At 45.1% G+C, this 16,633-nt stretch overlaps 1 protein-coding gene across 6 annotated transcripts in view; it reads left to right on the top strand.

The window, feature by feature from the left end:
* Nucleotides 1-16,633, top strand: part of LOC147014243 (anion exchange protein 2-like) — a 120,526-nt gene that overhangs the window by 45,317 nt on the left and 58,576 nt on the right. For 3 of the 6 annotated variants that reach the window (XM_085852010.1, XM_085852009.1, XM_085852013.1), the window contains exons 9-12: nucleotides 3,408-3,556; nucleotides 11,618-11,812; nucleotides 12,527-12,733; nucleotides 13,425-13,514. In XM_085852010.1, the coding sequence (XP_085708136.1) occupies nucleotides 3,408-3,556; nucleotides 11,618-11,812; nucleotides 12,527-12,733; nucleotides 13,425-13,514 (641 nt within the window). The remainder of the gene's footprint in view (nucleotides 1-3,407; nucleotides 3,557-11,617; nucleotides 11,813-12,526; nucleotides 12,734-13,424; nucleotides 13,515-16,633) is intronic. The other 3 variants (XM_085852012.1, XM_085852011.1, XM_085852014.1) reach the window with 3 other exon arrangements.

Here is a 16,633-nt window from a genome sequence, read left to right as displayed (position 1 = left end):
AGGTGGTTGCTAGGCAACGAAATTCAAACGCGCACATTCCCAGACCATATGGCATATGTTGGCAAAGTTTCATCGAAATTGGTTCACTGGTTCGTGCTGTGGAGCCTCACGTTGCAGACACGCATATACACACATAGACAGACAGCCGGAAAACCCGACAATAAGGGATATCTAGCATATATATATATATATATATATATATATATATATATATATATATATATATATATATATATATATATATATATATATATATATATATATATATATATATATATATATATATATATATATATATGTATATGTATATATATATATATATATATATATATATATATATATATATATATGTATATATATATATATATATATGTATATATATATATATATGTATATATATATATATATATATGTATATATATATATATATATATATGTATATATATATATATATATATATATATATATGTATATATATATATATGTATATATATATATATGTATATATATATATATATATATGTATATATATATATATATGTATATATATATATATATATATATATGTATATATATATATATATATATATATATATATATATATATATATATATATATATATATATCGAATCCAACAATGACAGCCACAATGACAGCAGCAGCAACAACTATGCCGTTTAAAAGACTAGTTTGATTTGGCTCGCTTCTCCACACGTCGTTGCAGAGATTGACGTCACAGATTTGCTGTGTTGTCATGATTTACCCCAGACACAATATAAACATTTCTTTTCTACAATTTTTTTTATAATATCGGTGATATTATGTTTTTTGAAATTTATTTGTGATATAAAAAGGTCAAAATGGTCAAGGGTCTAAGCTGTCTAATGGGTGTAAGGGGCTCAATGATGTTAAGGTCTAAGCGATCTAGAAGGCCTTTTGTGTCCTTGGGGTCTTTTTGGTCCTCCGGGTCTTTCGGTTCCTTGGGGACTTTTGAATCATCGGGGACTTAAAGGGTCCTCAGGGTCTTAAATGGTCGAACGAGTCTCAGCAGTCTAGCGTGGCTGGATAGAGTGGCTGGCTTGGGATCCCTAGAGTCTTGAGTTCAAGCCCTGTTGGATGCTGAATTAACACCAGGTGAGGTTGACTCAGCCTGTCATCCATCTGAGGTTGGTGAAATGAGCACCAGTGTACCGGTAGAGGGGCACAGCATCAGCAGCACAGCTATGCTCCAATAAATGATAGCTACATAGCAGCCAAGTGGCCATTTGCAAAAACAGAACTATGAAAAGAGCATTCCAAGTGTATGTAATTTATAGACGTTTGTGTAGTATGCAACTAATGTTCAAACAGGATGTGATTAATCGACATATAGTCTTCAGTGCTTCACTGGCTCATGGAATGTGCTTTTCAAATAAATAAATATATTGTGACGTCCACGGGACTTGAACAGTCCCGCCAACGTAGAATGAGCCGAAACGATGGAGGCGGTTTATTTATTTATAACCCAAACATGGCGGTTCTAATCGCTCTACCGCAAACGGGACGAGGAAGGTGGCACGAGTCACTTTTCACTGAGTTGATGATGTTTATTCTTTTTTTATAATTACAAGAAATAACAAGACTCGGCAAGAAGAGGGATCCGGGGCGATTCGACGGGATGGTGTGGGATCGGGCGTGGGGAAAAACACAGACAATTCCAATGAATATACAGTTCTCAATCCCTCTAAGGCGCCAAGCAGACACACACACACAAAACGTAGCTATCTCTGGTGGTCAGGCTGGACCGTGGTGTGGACGCAACTGTCCCTGGATCGGCGCCGGACGAGCTGGCCTTGCTCTCGTCAGGGGGGGGGGGGGCAGGAGAAACCGTGGTGCTGTCGACCTCCTGGTCCTGGCCCAAGTCCGCCCACAGCCGCCAGGGAACCAGCTCCGGCGCCAAGCCGCGAGCAGGAGAGGGAGGTAGGTCCGCCCGCTGCCCGACCCTGCACTCCGAGTCAGCAGAACCCAGAGCCAACCAAAGCGAGGCACGAGGCTCGGCAAGGCTCCCAGACACGATCAAGAGCACGATCAACTCAGCACAGCAACCAGGACGCTCTCTGCCGCCACAGGTTCCACACCAAAAAAACCACGAGCGTTCTGGTTGTAATCTTCTTCTTCTTCTTCCTTTTCGACCCCGAACAGAACCTTTTTATCCTTCTGCCCTGTCACCTCCAATCGAGCCGTTTATTGGCCCACTGCCGTCGCCTTCTGCCAATCGTGATCACGGGGCGGAGCCATCCGCTGTACTGTCCTGTGACGTCACGGCCAGTCTTCAGAGAATACCAAAAGGGGTTTACGCAGACACACTTACCCTATCCCGTGTCCCTATCTAATTACGTGACATTTATCATTTCCCCCTTGAAGAAATGAACATTTACTAGACAACTTATCACCACTGAATTACTACTTATTACATTGAGATCCTGGTAAACTCGAACAGCATGGCATACCTAATTAAACATCCTAATTACCCTTTGAATGCATACCCCCCCCTCAAACGTAACAATATATATATATATATATATTTATATATATATGTATATATATGTATATATATATATATATATATATATATATATATGTATATATATGTATATATATATATATATATATATATATATATATATATATATATATATATATATATATATATATATATATATATATCCTTTTATTGGGTGTTTCACTTCATTTTACATCTTCATTGAGATTAGACTTGCAATCCATTTGTGAAGTGCAATATGCCATCCTTTGATTAAACTAGTCAGTGAAGATGCTTCAGTTGAGGCAAATCACGGGTGACTGATTTTAAAGTGTGAAGGCGAAGTCACAAAATGGTAGGAAACAATGAGGGTATAAAGATGCCTGTTGGAAGAGAAAACTTTGTGTGGGAGTGTTAATTTTGTGATAATTTGAATTTTGGAAGCTGAAGTTATATTTTTTTTATACGATTTCCTTTTGGAAACCTTTAAATTTTACTTATTTCAGGTAATTACATTATAGAAAAGTCGACCTTCGAGGCCACTACGATAAACTGCGAGGCCAAAGTGTTGATGAAGAAACTATCAAGGATGAGAGGAGAATCGAATCAGAATGGTGCAATGTGACACCTGTCATCGGCTTTAATCTTACTTTTCCCCAAACCATATCTGACCCTCAGCTCCCTCTTCACTGATCACAACCTGAACCAGCTTCCAATGACCTGAACCCAATCGTGTCCTTTGCATCATAGAGAGCCATTCATTGCTGGACTGAATAACATGTGACTATTTGGATACTGAAATGCATAGCTAAATGATTCATGCATGTACAACAACCTTTCCTAAAATGCAAACACTCTGCTTTCTCCCACCATCCATCTTCCACAGCTGACAAAACGAAGAACATGATTGGAGTCTCTGAACTCATCATGTCAACAGCACTTCAGGGCTTGGTGATGGCTTTTCTCTCTGCCCAGCCTCTTCTTATTGTTGGCTTCACTGGGCCTCTGCTTGTTTTTGAAGAGGCATTCTTCACAGTATGACAGGGTGGATGGCATGCCCGTTACATCATTGATGTTCTGAGTTGAAGATTTGTAATTCGTCTAATGTGTTGAAAATGCTCAAAAATTGTGCGCGTGCATACAAATACGTGTGTGTGTGTGTGTGTGTGTGTGTGTGTGTGTGTGTGTGTGTGTGTGTGTTGTTGCGGGCCAGAGATCGGTGGCGAGAATGACCACGAGGTGGGGGAAGTTACGTCATCTCCCACCAGACTCCCGGAATTTTAGGCCGTCACTCACGGATAATTCCGTGACGCGGCGGGTCGTTTAACCGACTGTGGATGCCAATACTTCAACCACGTAGCGTAGGGCGAAACCTGTCAAAGGGCGGAGGAGCTCCTTGTGAGCCAACGGCCATCCATATCTAGTGCCCAACTGTGTCTGCGGACGTCCTCCTGCAGTTGGGTCACTTCTTATTAGGAGGTTGGTGGCAGGATTTGCATCCGGCCACCGTAAAACCTTTCATTCCGCAAAACGCAAAAACGCAAAAAAATCTGAAAACCCACTCCGTGGGAGTACCTCCTGTGCAGCTTCCCTTCGCAGGGCAGCTCACCGGATGACGGGATTGGGGCAAAGCTTTCGGGACCCCCAATCTTTGATAGGAGGGAAACCACGGGGTAACATCCCTGGGTCAGATTGCGGGAGAGTGTGTCGGAGTGGTGCTGAGGTGTCGTCCACCAGACGGCGGTCTCCTTGGGTTAACCTGAGGCGGTCCCTTCGGGTGGGTGCCTGGAATGTCCTATCCCTAAGAGAGGATGATCACCTGTCTCTGTTATCATCTGAGCTCAAGCGTTTGGACATCGGGATTGCAGCTCTCTCTGAGGTTCGGAGACCGGATTGCGGCGAGATAATGGTGGGTGGCTACACCTATTATTGGTCTGGTCGCTCTGATGGTTACCATGCCCAAGGAGTTGCTGTAGCTGTGTCCAATAAGTTGACCCCAATGATAATTGAGGTAACACCGGTCAACGAGCGTATTATGAGATTAAGGATTCGTCACTCCTTAGGTGTCATTTCCCTGGTCTCTGTTTATGCTCCGACTGAGGCGAGTGATCTCACCGTGAAGGATGCATTCTACGCCACACTCGAGTCTGTGGTTGATCAGTGCCCCAGAGGAGATACACTTCTAGTCTTGGGGAATTTCAATGCATCGACTGGAACTGATAGGGACGGTTATGAGGTGTGTGTTGGTCCCCATGGGTCAGGAACTATGAACCAGAATAGCACTAAGTTCCTTGACTTTGCAAGAAGTCATGGACTTAGGGTGGCTGGTTCATGGTTTCAGCGCCCGCAAGCTCATCGCTGGACTTGGTATTCCAACGCTGGCGGTGTGGCAAAGGAGATTGACCATGTCCTCATTGACGGTCGTTGGAGGATGATCCAGAACTGCAGGGTCTACCGGAGTGCTCAGTTCCTCAATACTGACCACAGGCTTGTTGTAGCAACTCTAAAGCTGCACCTTAAATCCTGGAGAATGGTACCATCCCAGCCGAGGCTGGATGTTGCCAAGCTCAGGGATGAGAGAGTAGCTGAGGAGTTTGCGAACAGGCTGAGTGGTCACTTGGGGGGTCTGGGTGCTTTGGGGGGTCCTGAAAAGTTGTGGAGCGCCTTCAAGACCACCGTCCTTGATGTTGCCGGTGGATGCCTTGGAGCTCACCGCAGGGCAAAGAAGAATTTTGTCTCTCAAGGGACACTGGATACCATTGACCAGAGTCGCAGGGCCAGGCTGAATGGCAGAGCTGAGCTGTTCAGAGAGCTGAGGCGTAAAACTGTACGTGCACTGAGGGTGGACAAGGAGGCCTATGTGCGAGGAATCTGTGAGGGGGTAGAGCATCACCTGTGGACAGGTGATTCTCGTCCCGCTTAAAGGGGAATTCGCGCATTACGTTCATCCAAGCCCATCCCTCGGAGCACTACAGTTCGAGCAGAGAGTGGTAGGCTCTTGACAGAGGAGTCTGAAGTGAAGGCCCGCTGGGCCGGTTACTTTGAGCGGTTGTACCAGGCTGATCCCCCAACTGTCGAGTTGGACGTCAAGGGTGTTACAATCCCTGTTGCTGACCCTCGAATCAACTGTGGTCCACCTACGCTTGTGGAAACACGGGCTGCGGTGAACCAGTTGAAACGGGGCAAAGCTCCAGGGATCTGTGGCATCCATGCCGAACTTCTCAAGGCTGGTGGAAATGCTGCACTCGTGTCGTTGCATGCAGTTTTGTGCTCTGCCTGGAACACAGGCATCATCCCAACTGACTGGAAGAGGGGCCTTGTTGTCCCTCTCTGGAAAGGGAAGGGTGATCGCCAAGACTGCAACAACTACCGAGGGGTGACGCTGCTCTCAGTGCCGGGCAAGGTCTTTGCTCGGATAATTCTTGATAGGGTTCGCCACCATCTGCTTGAGCACCAGCGTCCAGAGCAGTCAGGCTTTACACCAAAGAGGTCAACGATTGACCGTATCCTTGCACTTCGTGTCCTCACCGAACGCAGACGAGAGTTTCGGCAGGGGCTGCTTGCAGCCTATGTTGATCTCTGTAAAGCGTTCGATTCAGTGAATCGGGATGTCCTCTGGAGGATTCTTGGTCTTCGTGGGGTGCCACCAAAACTGATCGATCTGATGTCTGAACTCTACTCTGGTACTGAGAGTGCTGTGAAGTGTGGTGGTACCATCTCTGACTTATTTCCAGTTGTTACTGGAGTTCGTCAGGGATGTGTACTTGCCCCCACACTTTTCAGCACTTGTATGGACTGGATTTTAGGGAGGATGTCGGAGAGATCAAGCTGCGGTGCGTCATTTGGGAATGTCAAGATCTCGGACCTTGACTTTGCAGATGATGCAGTCATCTTTGCAGAGACTTTAGACATCCTCTTGGGGGCCCTCGAGGAGCTGAATGAGGAGTCGGAGCCATTGGGATTACGGGTTTCTTGGGTCAAAACTAAGATCCAGGCTTTCGGTGACATCTTGGATGCTGCTGTCCTGTCTGTGTCTGTTTGTGGTGAGGATGTTGAGGTCGTGGAGAGATTCACTTACCTTGGCAGTGATATTCATGTCTCTGCTGGCTGCGAGTCAGAGGTCAATAGACGTCTAGGTCGGGCCTGGGGAGTCATGGATTCACTGGATCATGGGGTGTGGCGCTGCCGGTACCTGTGCGGGAGGACGAAAGTCCGAGTCTTCAGGTCCTTGGTACTTCCAGTCTTGCTCTATGGGTGCGAGACTTGGACTCTGACCAAGGATCTGAGACGGAGACTTAATTCCTTTGGTACCAGGTCTCTTCGGAGAATCCTTGGCTATCGCTGGTCGGATTTTGTGTCCAACGAGCGGTTGCTGAGAGAGACTCGGATGAGATTTGTTACCTGCATTGTCCGTGAGCGTCAGTTGCGGCTGTATGGACATGTGGCTCGTTTTCCTGACTCTGATCCTGCTTACCAGATTCTCTCAGCGAGGGAGTCTCATGAGTAGAGGAGGCCAGTGGGTCGACCACGTGCCTCATGGTTGCAACAGGTTGACCATCATCTCAAGGAGATGGGGATGGGCCTGGCATCTGCCTGGGGGATGGCCAGACGGAGGCCCCTGGAGTACCGGCGGAAAGTGGACGCAGCGACGTGCTGTTCTGGCACATGCTCCCATACCTGACCTGACCTGTAGCGTAGGGTCTTCCTGCCAGGTGTAATCAGTTTACCTAATTAACCACGCGGTTTCGACTGCCGGGGAACCACGCCCTCGGTACGCCTTGCCCGAACTGGATCACGCTACCAACTATGGTAGAGTACCAACTACCAACTCCAGATCGGATGCAGCCAAGCGGAACTGCCAAGGACGTACCGGCTAGAATGAACAGATTATCGGGGATAAACACCCGGCTAAACTTAGATCCAAACCATGCTGGACCAATGAAGGAAAAGACAAAAACGAACTGGGAACATTTCTGCAATCATTTATTTACACTAAGCGAGAAAATTAATATGGTACAGGAACAAGTTTATTGGTGTGTTATGCAGGGGACAGAAGAGAGATGTAGTGCGACAATTTTACAGCAACTTACAAAAGAGGACACAGAGCAGACTTGTCGTGAGAATAATACAGGCAAGATTTACAATGATCAAATAACTTATACAATGCTACTTATAAGACAGGCGCCACACACTCAGATACACACTCAGACAAAATAAACCCCAGTTGAATGGCAAAGGACTTTTGCAGCCAGGGAGGGAGGGAGCTGAGGTTGCAATTTTTTAGGTACCTGAACGTTCCGAGAGAAGGGACGCTCCATGGTGCGGCACCTGACAGAGGTCGTGCAGTTCGGCCCACAGCCGCACGTGTGGAGACCTTGTCTGCGAAGGAGCCCAGGTGGAGAGCGCGAAGTCCAAGGTAGAACGGGGCAGCAGACAGGACCCAACGAGAGACCCGGTCAAGGTCGGGTGTACTCGGACCAGCACAACAGATGGGCCACCGAGGTGAGACGTGGGCAGGCACCCCGTGATCACGACCTTCCTTCTTCAACCATCAACCAAAGGACCAACTCAACTAACGACCTTCCTTCTTTCTTTGCAACCAGCCAACGAACCCACCGAACTCTCTCATTTTACTCTGAGGATGGTGTCGTAATTTATAGATTCCCCTGGGCGGGGAGAGGCCTTGGCGAAGCTGACGTCACCGTCCGCCCTGATTGGACAAGGCCTTCATGGGGTCCGCCCTTTCTGGGCGAGATTTCGACTAGGCCGGGAAAACCAGCCCACTTCACGCATGTTTGAGGAAGGTGGACGGTGGTACAACCAAGATTGAATTGGAACGTTTGGAGAAGCCGAAAAGAAACTGCGGATGTGAAGATTCTGCCTCGGAACAATGAGGCTTCAGAGACTTAGGTGGACAGTGAATCGTGATGGAGGAGATATAAAGATTTATTAATCTAATTAAAAAAACATCGCAACGTACCCCCTTTTGCTTCCCTACTACACACAAGGAGGGGTTCAATCTGCACATATACTTAATGGCATAACTAACTCCGGGACAACTGTATGTCTTGTATGCATATGGTTCCTAGAACCGTAACAATATATATATATATATATATATATATATATATATATATATATATATATATATATATATATATACATACAGTGGCCTACAAAAGTATTCACCCCCCCCGCCCCCAACCAAAAGTATTCACCCCCCCGCCCCCTACCAATAATGCCACATTTTGAGGAATTCCAAATGATCAAAAAACTATTTTTATTTTTATTTTTCCAAATGAACTTTTTTATTTCGAACTGAGGAGATCAAACCAAACTCCGCTATCATTTGATGGAGGTTACAAGTCAGGAATACCTTCAAAAACATGTACAAATCAAAATTCACTGGTTGTAAAAGTATTTAACCCCTGAGTTCAGTACTTGGTGGAAGCACCTTTTACAGCAATGACTGCTATGAGTCTTTTTGGGATAGATCTCTACCAGCTTTGCACAGTGACATGGTGAAATCTTTGCCCATTCTTCATCTGAAAATTGTTCTAGCTCTGCCAAGTTTGAAGAGTATCGTCGATGGACTACATTCTTCAAGTCTCACCATAAATATACAATTGAGTTTAAGTCATAACTTTGACCGGGCCACTCAGAAACATTTATTTTCTTTTTATTCAGCCACTCCAGTGTGGCTTTAGCTTTGTGCTTCAGATCACTGTCCTGCTGAAATGTGAATCTCCTACCCAGTTTCAGACTCATGGCTGAATCAAGCAGGTTGTCATCAAGGATTCTGCTGTACTTTGCATCATCCATTGTCCCTTCCATCCTTTTCAAGCTTGCCAGTCCCTGCTGATGAAAAGTAGCTCCATAACATGATGTTGCCACCACCATGCTTGATAGTATGGATGGTGTTGCTCGGGTAATGTGGAGGGTTAGGCTTGCAGCAGACGTACCACTTTGAATTTAGACCAAAAAGTCAATTTTTTGTTTCTTCTGACCACAAACTTCTCCACATGCCTGCAGTATCAATCATTAAGATGCTTTTTCCACAAACTCCATATGAGCTTTTAGATGCACCTTTTCAGTAATGGCTTCTTTCTTGCCACCTCTGCATGGAGGCCAGCTTTGTGAAGGGAGCAGGATATTGTTAATTGATGAACACTGACCCTCATTTCAGACATAGAGCCTTGCAAATCTTTCAAAGTCATTGTTGGATTTACAGAGACATCCCAAATCAGTTTCCTGCTTGTCGGCTGCTGAGTTTGGATGGGCGACCTGATCTGGGTAGAGTCTGGGTGGTATGAAATGTCTTCCACTTCTTCATGATGGATTTCATCATACTCAAAGGGATAATGAGTAACTTCAAAATCTTCTTATAGCCCTCTCCTGAACGGTACTTCTCCACCACTTCATGTTTGCCTTGTTGGTTGACTAAGTGAGTTGCATCTTAAAGCTCCTTAGATAAGTGTTGGAGATTAATTTTTAAGTTAAACCACTGATTACATACAGGTTAAACCTATTACACTTATTTTGTAGCCTTTCAAACAAATAATTTGCTCCTGAAGTGATTTCGGGTTAATTAGGGGAAGGGTTTGAATACTTATGCAACTGAGAATCATCTGATTTTCTCTGTTAATTCAACTTATTCATATTTTATCGACATTTTCTTAGGTTTATCACTTTGGAGTAGTTTGGGAAGACTTGATGTATTAAGTTTGATTGGAAAGCATCATTTAACGAGACGGTATTCATAGAATACGTACCCTGCACAGTCTTGAGAAGGACTTGGTGTGAGCCAACTCTTCTGGCAACAAATTTGAAGTTGCATCTCTCTACATTTCTGAGCTAAATGTGTACAAATTATACTTTGAAAAGTCTGCTCGAGAGTACATTCATAAGCCTCCACAAAGTAGCTTTTATCCTCGTTCTTGAGTGTTTTCATAAATACCGAGTTTGATAAAGACACCAGAATAGATCGATAAAGTATAAATCTGCAGATCGTTAAAATGCCAAATTGCACTTCTTCTTCTTTGCTTTTTTTCACCAGCTTAGCACACACAGTAAAGACTGAAGCGATTACAATGAATCTAATTTCTAACACGAGGAAGTGATATTGTCTCTCGCCATTCGGCTTGGTTTAATTCACCATGAAAGATCTGAGGGAGTTTGTGCGCATCATTCAAGTAATATGCACTATATCAAATGGTCATGTAACGTGGTAAAGTTTCGATTTCCTCTGTTGAACGGTTTTCGATGTACGCTCAATATGCGCTATATCAAATGGTTATGTACGTAACATGTGATAAAGTTTAAATTTCCTCCGTTGAACAGTTTTTGATGTGCGCTCTTAATATTAGAACTGCCACTTTATAACTGCTGGTCGTGATGACCGGGTACCAAGACGTCCCGCTTTGATGCAACCCTGCTTTGATCGGACACCTGACCCATTATGTCCTCTTTATTCAAATGAATTCAGAATGAGATTTAAAAAAAATAAAAATTAGATCAGATGGAAGACCAAATAAAATCGGTCCTGCCTTGGAGTCACCAGCAAGAATCCAAACAGGCAAAAAGCAAAGATGGAGTCATCAAGAGGAACCTGGATAGTACTCAGATTTCAACTGCTACTCTTGTACCCTCAAACCCATCCAGGTGCAGCCAAGTGAGCCTTATTCAAAAAATAAAAATAAATAAAAAAAGAACACAGATTCAAAAAATTGAATTATTCTGGCTGTCATATCATGCGTCCGATCAGGTTGAAACTTAAAAACATATATTTCCTATCACTACTAGATCATAATTATAAAGTTTCACATGGATTGATACAGCGGTTCAAGAGAGAATTAAAAAAATATTTTCCTTCAATCCAATATGGCAGCCAAATCATGTGACCCATCAAGTATTTGTGAACACCCTTGGCATTCCCAAGCCTTGGGGAACATGTATGTGAAGTTTCATTTAAATTTTTGAATGCTCCACATATAATTTTTTTATGAAAGAAATTCAAATTATAATTCAGATTATAAAGCAGGCAATGTGTCCGATACTTCCAAATAACAAACTTGTCATTAATGAGTATTGTTACAGTTTTGCCAGGATCAAGGTGTGGACTACCTGACTGGTAGGGTATGGATTGGGTTGTGGCTGGCACTGATTGCGGTGGTTTCTGTCGGAATGGAGGGAAGCATCCTTGTCCGTTTCATCTCCCGCTTTACCCAAGAGATATTCTCCTTGTTTATCTCCATCATCTTCATCTTTGAGACTTTTGCCAAGTTACATCAGGTCCAGCATCTCAGCACTGTTCATGAACGTTGTTTTCACGGTGTCTTAGACTCAAGGTGCAGCTTGTACTTGTGTCACATGAAATATCACGTGACGAGAATATGGACAAATCAATGGTTTATGGGATTTGAACCTGGAAGCTATGTGCTTTTGTGAACAGGAAAGTCTAACAGTCTTTTGTAGCATTAATTTATAAAATAGATTTGGGAGAATGTTGGAAAAAAAAAGAAAGAAAGAATAAGAAACCATTCAACTTCATTCGCTGAGAATGAGGTGGTTTGATTGTTTAAGAAACTCCACTGAGGAACTCTGCACCTTGTCGATAGCTACTACTCTGTGAGTAGTAAAGCCAAGGATTGTAAAACCAAATGACTGCTCCTGACATACTGAAGGAAAGCAGTGATATGGTAGCACCCTTAAAAATAAGGTGGTTTCCTACCACAAAAGAGACTGGTTAACCACAGTTATTATACCCAAGTTGCTTAAGCAAATACTTGCCATGGAACTTGCTAATACACAACAGCAATTCTGTTAACAATGACATAAGGATAACCATTAACAACTATAATGTCAGGCAGAGTTAAAGAATGGTAGGTGGAGATAAGGAGATGCTTGCCAGGTGAAGGAAGCTTCCTTCCTTTGCTCTAGGGTTATAGGTAAGGATCTGCTGTTTGAAACGTGTTTCAACTCAAGTTCCGCTTTCTTTCTCCATAGATTTTCCAAAACCACCCATTGCTAACATCCTATTCATTTAACTTCGGAAAAGTTTCGAACCTCACAAATGCTACCAACTTGACGCCAGCGCCTGGTGCAATACCGCAGCCAAACACGGCACTGCTGTCCACTGCTCTCACTGTGGGGACTTTCTGTCTTGCATTGTATCTGTGCTCCTTCAAAAACAGCCACTTCCTGCCTGGAAAGGTAAGTTCATGGCTGGAACAACTTGATTCCCTCTGTTGATTTTCAGCATCACCTCTCATTCTTCTAAACGAGAAGCACCCGCTCCTGATGGGAGCATCCAAGGGGCATGATGTTATTATCCTTATTCAAACATGTAATTCAAAATGCCTCTCCAAAATGTGGGGACTTCCAATACCCTCCCCCGGCCCAGAGTGGCGCCACACGATACACATTTACATCAAGAATTTGTCTCCACCAGCAAAGATAAAAACACCCTAACGCACTAAATGGGGTCAATGTGGGGCCATGCTGATCCCATGTAGCAAGTCTGAATGTTATCAGCCGAAAACTGTAGGAGGAGTAGCCCGTCAAACAAACACGCACGCACGCACGCGCGCGCACACACACACACACACACACACACACACACACACACACACACACACACACACACATACACACACACACACACACACATACACACACACACACACACACACACACACACACACACACACACACACACACACACACACACACACACACACACACACACACACACACACACACACACACACACACACACACACACACACACGCACACACACACATCAAGTGGTATCATCATTATCACATTGCAATGCACACAATTCACCTTGAGATGCAGCATGACGTGGCACGGCCATTTTGAGACGGGATGTGTGGGATGCAGATACGGAGGCTTGTTGGTGATTTTGGAGTTCCCATTGCTATTCTTTTCATGGTACTCGTATCAAAAGCTGCTCCCAACACGTTCCTGCAGGCAAGTGGAAGTTCATTCATGGATGGTGAATGGGCTGTAGATTTAATAGATTTTACAGTACCATCACAGGTCATCCTCCATCGCTATCCATGATCTTTCTACTCTCATTACCTTTACTACCTCTACTTACAGGTTGATATATATATATATATATATATATATATATATATATATATATATATATATATATATGTCTCTCTCTGTGTCTGTCCATTCATCTCCTTGCTTGTTGCATCCACTTGTGGTCTCATTGTCAGTGTGTTACTCCTCCGTGACCTCACTCTTCCATGAGCCTAGATTTTGCATTCAAAGACTAAATATACTGTTACGGGTTCTGCCTGTCCAGGTCGCGAGGGGGGCTTCTTGACAGATTACCCTGAAGTTGACAAGTCGCAGATAACTCTGCAACACAAAGGGTTGCTGTGCAACCAGATGCCGTCTGCGAGGATTAATTTGGACAGGGTCCTTGCGGCCAAATTTCACGTCACCTTCCCGGCAAATTAATCCCCCCAGATAAGGCCTGCACTTTCAACACCCACTCCTGTCAACAACAACGGCCGAGCGATGCTGTCAGTGAGGCGATGGCTAATACTAAGCATAACAAAACTGCGGGGCCCAACTCCCATCCAATATTTACACACTCTGTCTAACCAATGGAGGAAAAGACGATCTGGCAGGTTGGAAAGAGTTTACAAAATATTGAGTAAAAGCAGGTATTCATAAAGCAAAAACAAAGTCACAAAGAAAGAACTTGCCCCGACACGTAAGCCCCTTAGTCAGTCATCTTATCACGAATGTACGTGCACAGGTGCCTCAAGCATTCTGGGAGAAGGAGAGAAGAAATGTTGTTCGACAGAGAAGCGAAGTAGGTAGGGTGTGGTGTCAACCCCAGCTTAACCCGTACGTGAGCCATTAATGGGGTGTAGGCAGATGCGTGCAATGCAAATTCTGAAAAGAAATGTTGTAGACTCGGGTGACACTCCACAAACCCAGGTCGAGTCAATGAGGTGTGTGCGCCAGAAGGTGCAAGGGTGTAGGATGCGTGTGTAAGACATGGAGGGAGAGAAGTCAGTTCCAGGGAGAATCATGGCTAACCCTTTTTATGGTTTGTTCTAAAAAGCGCATACTGTCCATGGGGAGGTGGTGACCACGCCTGGGAGCCCGCGTCTCCGCGTTGCGTTCACCTGCTACTCTGCACCCATCCCACTGCATTCTCAGCACTCGTCCCATTGCGTTCCACAGGCACTGCGCTTGGCGTGGTTTACCTGGAAGTTGCTCTCGGAGCAGCTGACCTCTTGAACGAAATCCACTTCTCAGAACTGGAATCATCTTTCCTCCTCAATACTGGACTCAACTCATCTCACCTCCTCAGTACTGGACTCAATTAATCTTTCCTCCTCAGTACTGGACTCATCTCTACTCTGAACTGCTCTGCCAGGGATCTTATTGCTCTTGCTTCTGTTAGCTCACATATCCGCTTTTTGTGATACAGCCATGCCAATTGGCTGGCACTCTGCGATCCAGTCATCGTGATTGGTTCCATGGATGCGATATGTGGGGCTGCTGGTACAACTCTGGCAGTGCAGTGATAACAATTCTGGTAGTGCTGGTGGTTTGGCAGAGTGGCGATAACAATGCTGGTAGTGCTGGTGGTTTGGTGGTTTGGCGATAACAATGCTGGTGGTTTGGTGGTGTGGCAATAACAATGCTGGTAGTGCTGGTGGTTTGGCGGAGTGTCGATAACAATGCTGGTGGTTTGGTGGTTTGGCGATAACAATGCTGGTAGTGCTGGTGGTTTGGCGGAGTGGCGATAACAATGCTGGTAGTGATGGTGGTTTGGCGGAGTGGCGATAACAATGCTGGTAGTGATGGTGGTTTGGCGGAGTGGCGATAACAATGCTGGTAGTGATGGTGGTTTGGCGGAGTGGCGATAACAATGCTGGTAGTGATGATGGTTTGGCGATAACAATGCTGGTCGTGCTGGTGGTTTGGCGATAACAATACTGGTAATGCTGGTGGTTTGGCGGAGTGGTGATAACAATGCTGGTAGTGCTGGTGGTTTAGTGGTTTGGCGATAACAATGCTGGTAGTGCTGGTGGTTTGGTGGAGTGGCGATAACAATGCTGGTGGTTTGGTGGTTTGGCGGAGTGGCAATAACAATGCTGGTGGTTTGGTGGTTTGGCGGAGTGGTGATAACAATGCTGGTAGTGCTGGTGGTTTAGTGGTTTGGCGATAACAATGCTGGTAGTGCTGGTGGTTTGGCGGAGTGGCGATAACAATGCTGGTGGTTTGGTGGTTTGGCGGAGTGGCGATAACAATGCTGGTGGTTTGGTGGTTTGGCGGAGTGGCAATAACAATGCTGGTAGTGCTGGTGGTTTGGCGATAACAATACTGGTAATGCTGGTGGTTTGGCGGAGTGGCGATAACAATGCTGGTAGTGATGGTGGTTTGGCGGAGTGGTGATAACAATGCTGGGAGTGCTGGTGGTTTGGCGGAGTGGCGATAACAATGCTAGTAGTGCTGGTGGTTTGGGGGAGTGGCAATAACAATGCTGGTAGTGATGATGGTTTGGCGATAACAATGCTGGTCGTGCTGGTGGTTTGGCGGAGTGGCGATAACAATGCTGGTAGTGATGGTGGTTTGGCGATAACAATACTGGTAATGATGATGGTTTGGCGGAGTGGCGATAACAATGCTGGTAGTGATGGTGGTTTGGTGATAACAATTCTGGTAGTGCTGGTGGTTTGGCGGAATGGCGATAACAATGCTAGTAGTGCTGGTGGTTTGGGGGAGTGGCGATAACAATTCTGGTAGTGATGATGGTTTGGCGATAACAATGCTGGTCGTGCTGGTGGTTTGGCGGAGTGGCGATAACAATGCTGGTAGTGATGGTGGTTTGGTGGAGAGGTGATAACAATGCTGGTCGTGCTGGTGGTTTGGCGGAGTGGCGATAACAATGCTGGTAATGCTGGTGGTTTGGCGGAGTGGCGATAACAATGCTGGTAGTGATGGTGGTTTGGCGGAGTGGTGATAACAATGCTGGTAGTGATGGTGGTTTGGTGGTGTGGCGATAACAATGCTGGTCGTGCTGGTGGTTTGGCGGAGTGGCGATAACAATG

This window comes from Eptatretus burgeri, chromosome 13 (genome assembly GCF_056783735.1).
Source record: "Eptatretus burgeri isolate ZD-2024b chromosome 13, Ebu_testis_v1, whole genome shotgun sequence".
Lineage (NCBI taxonomy): Eukaryota > Metazoa > Chordata > Myxini > Myxiniformes > Myxinidae > Eptatretus > Eptatretus burgeri.
Note: the sequence above shows the minus strand (reverse complement) of the source record. Positions and strands in the feature narration are given on the sequence as shown.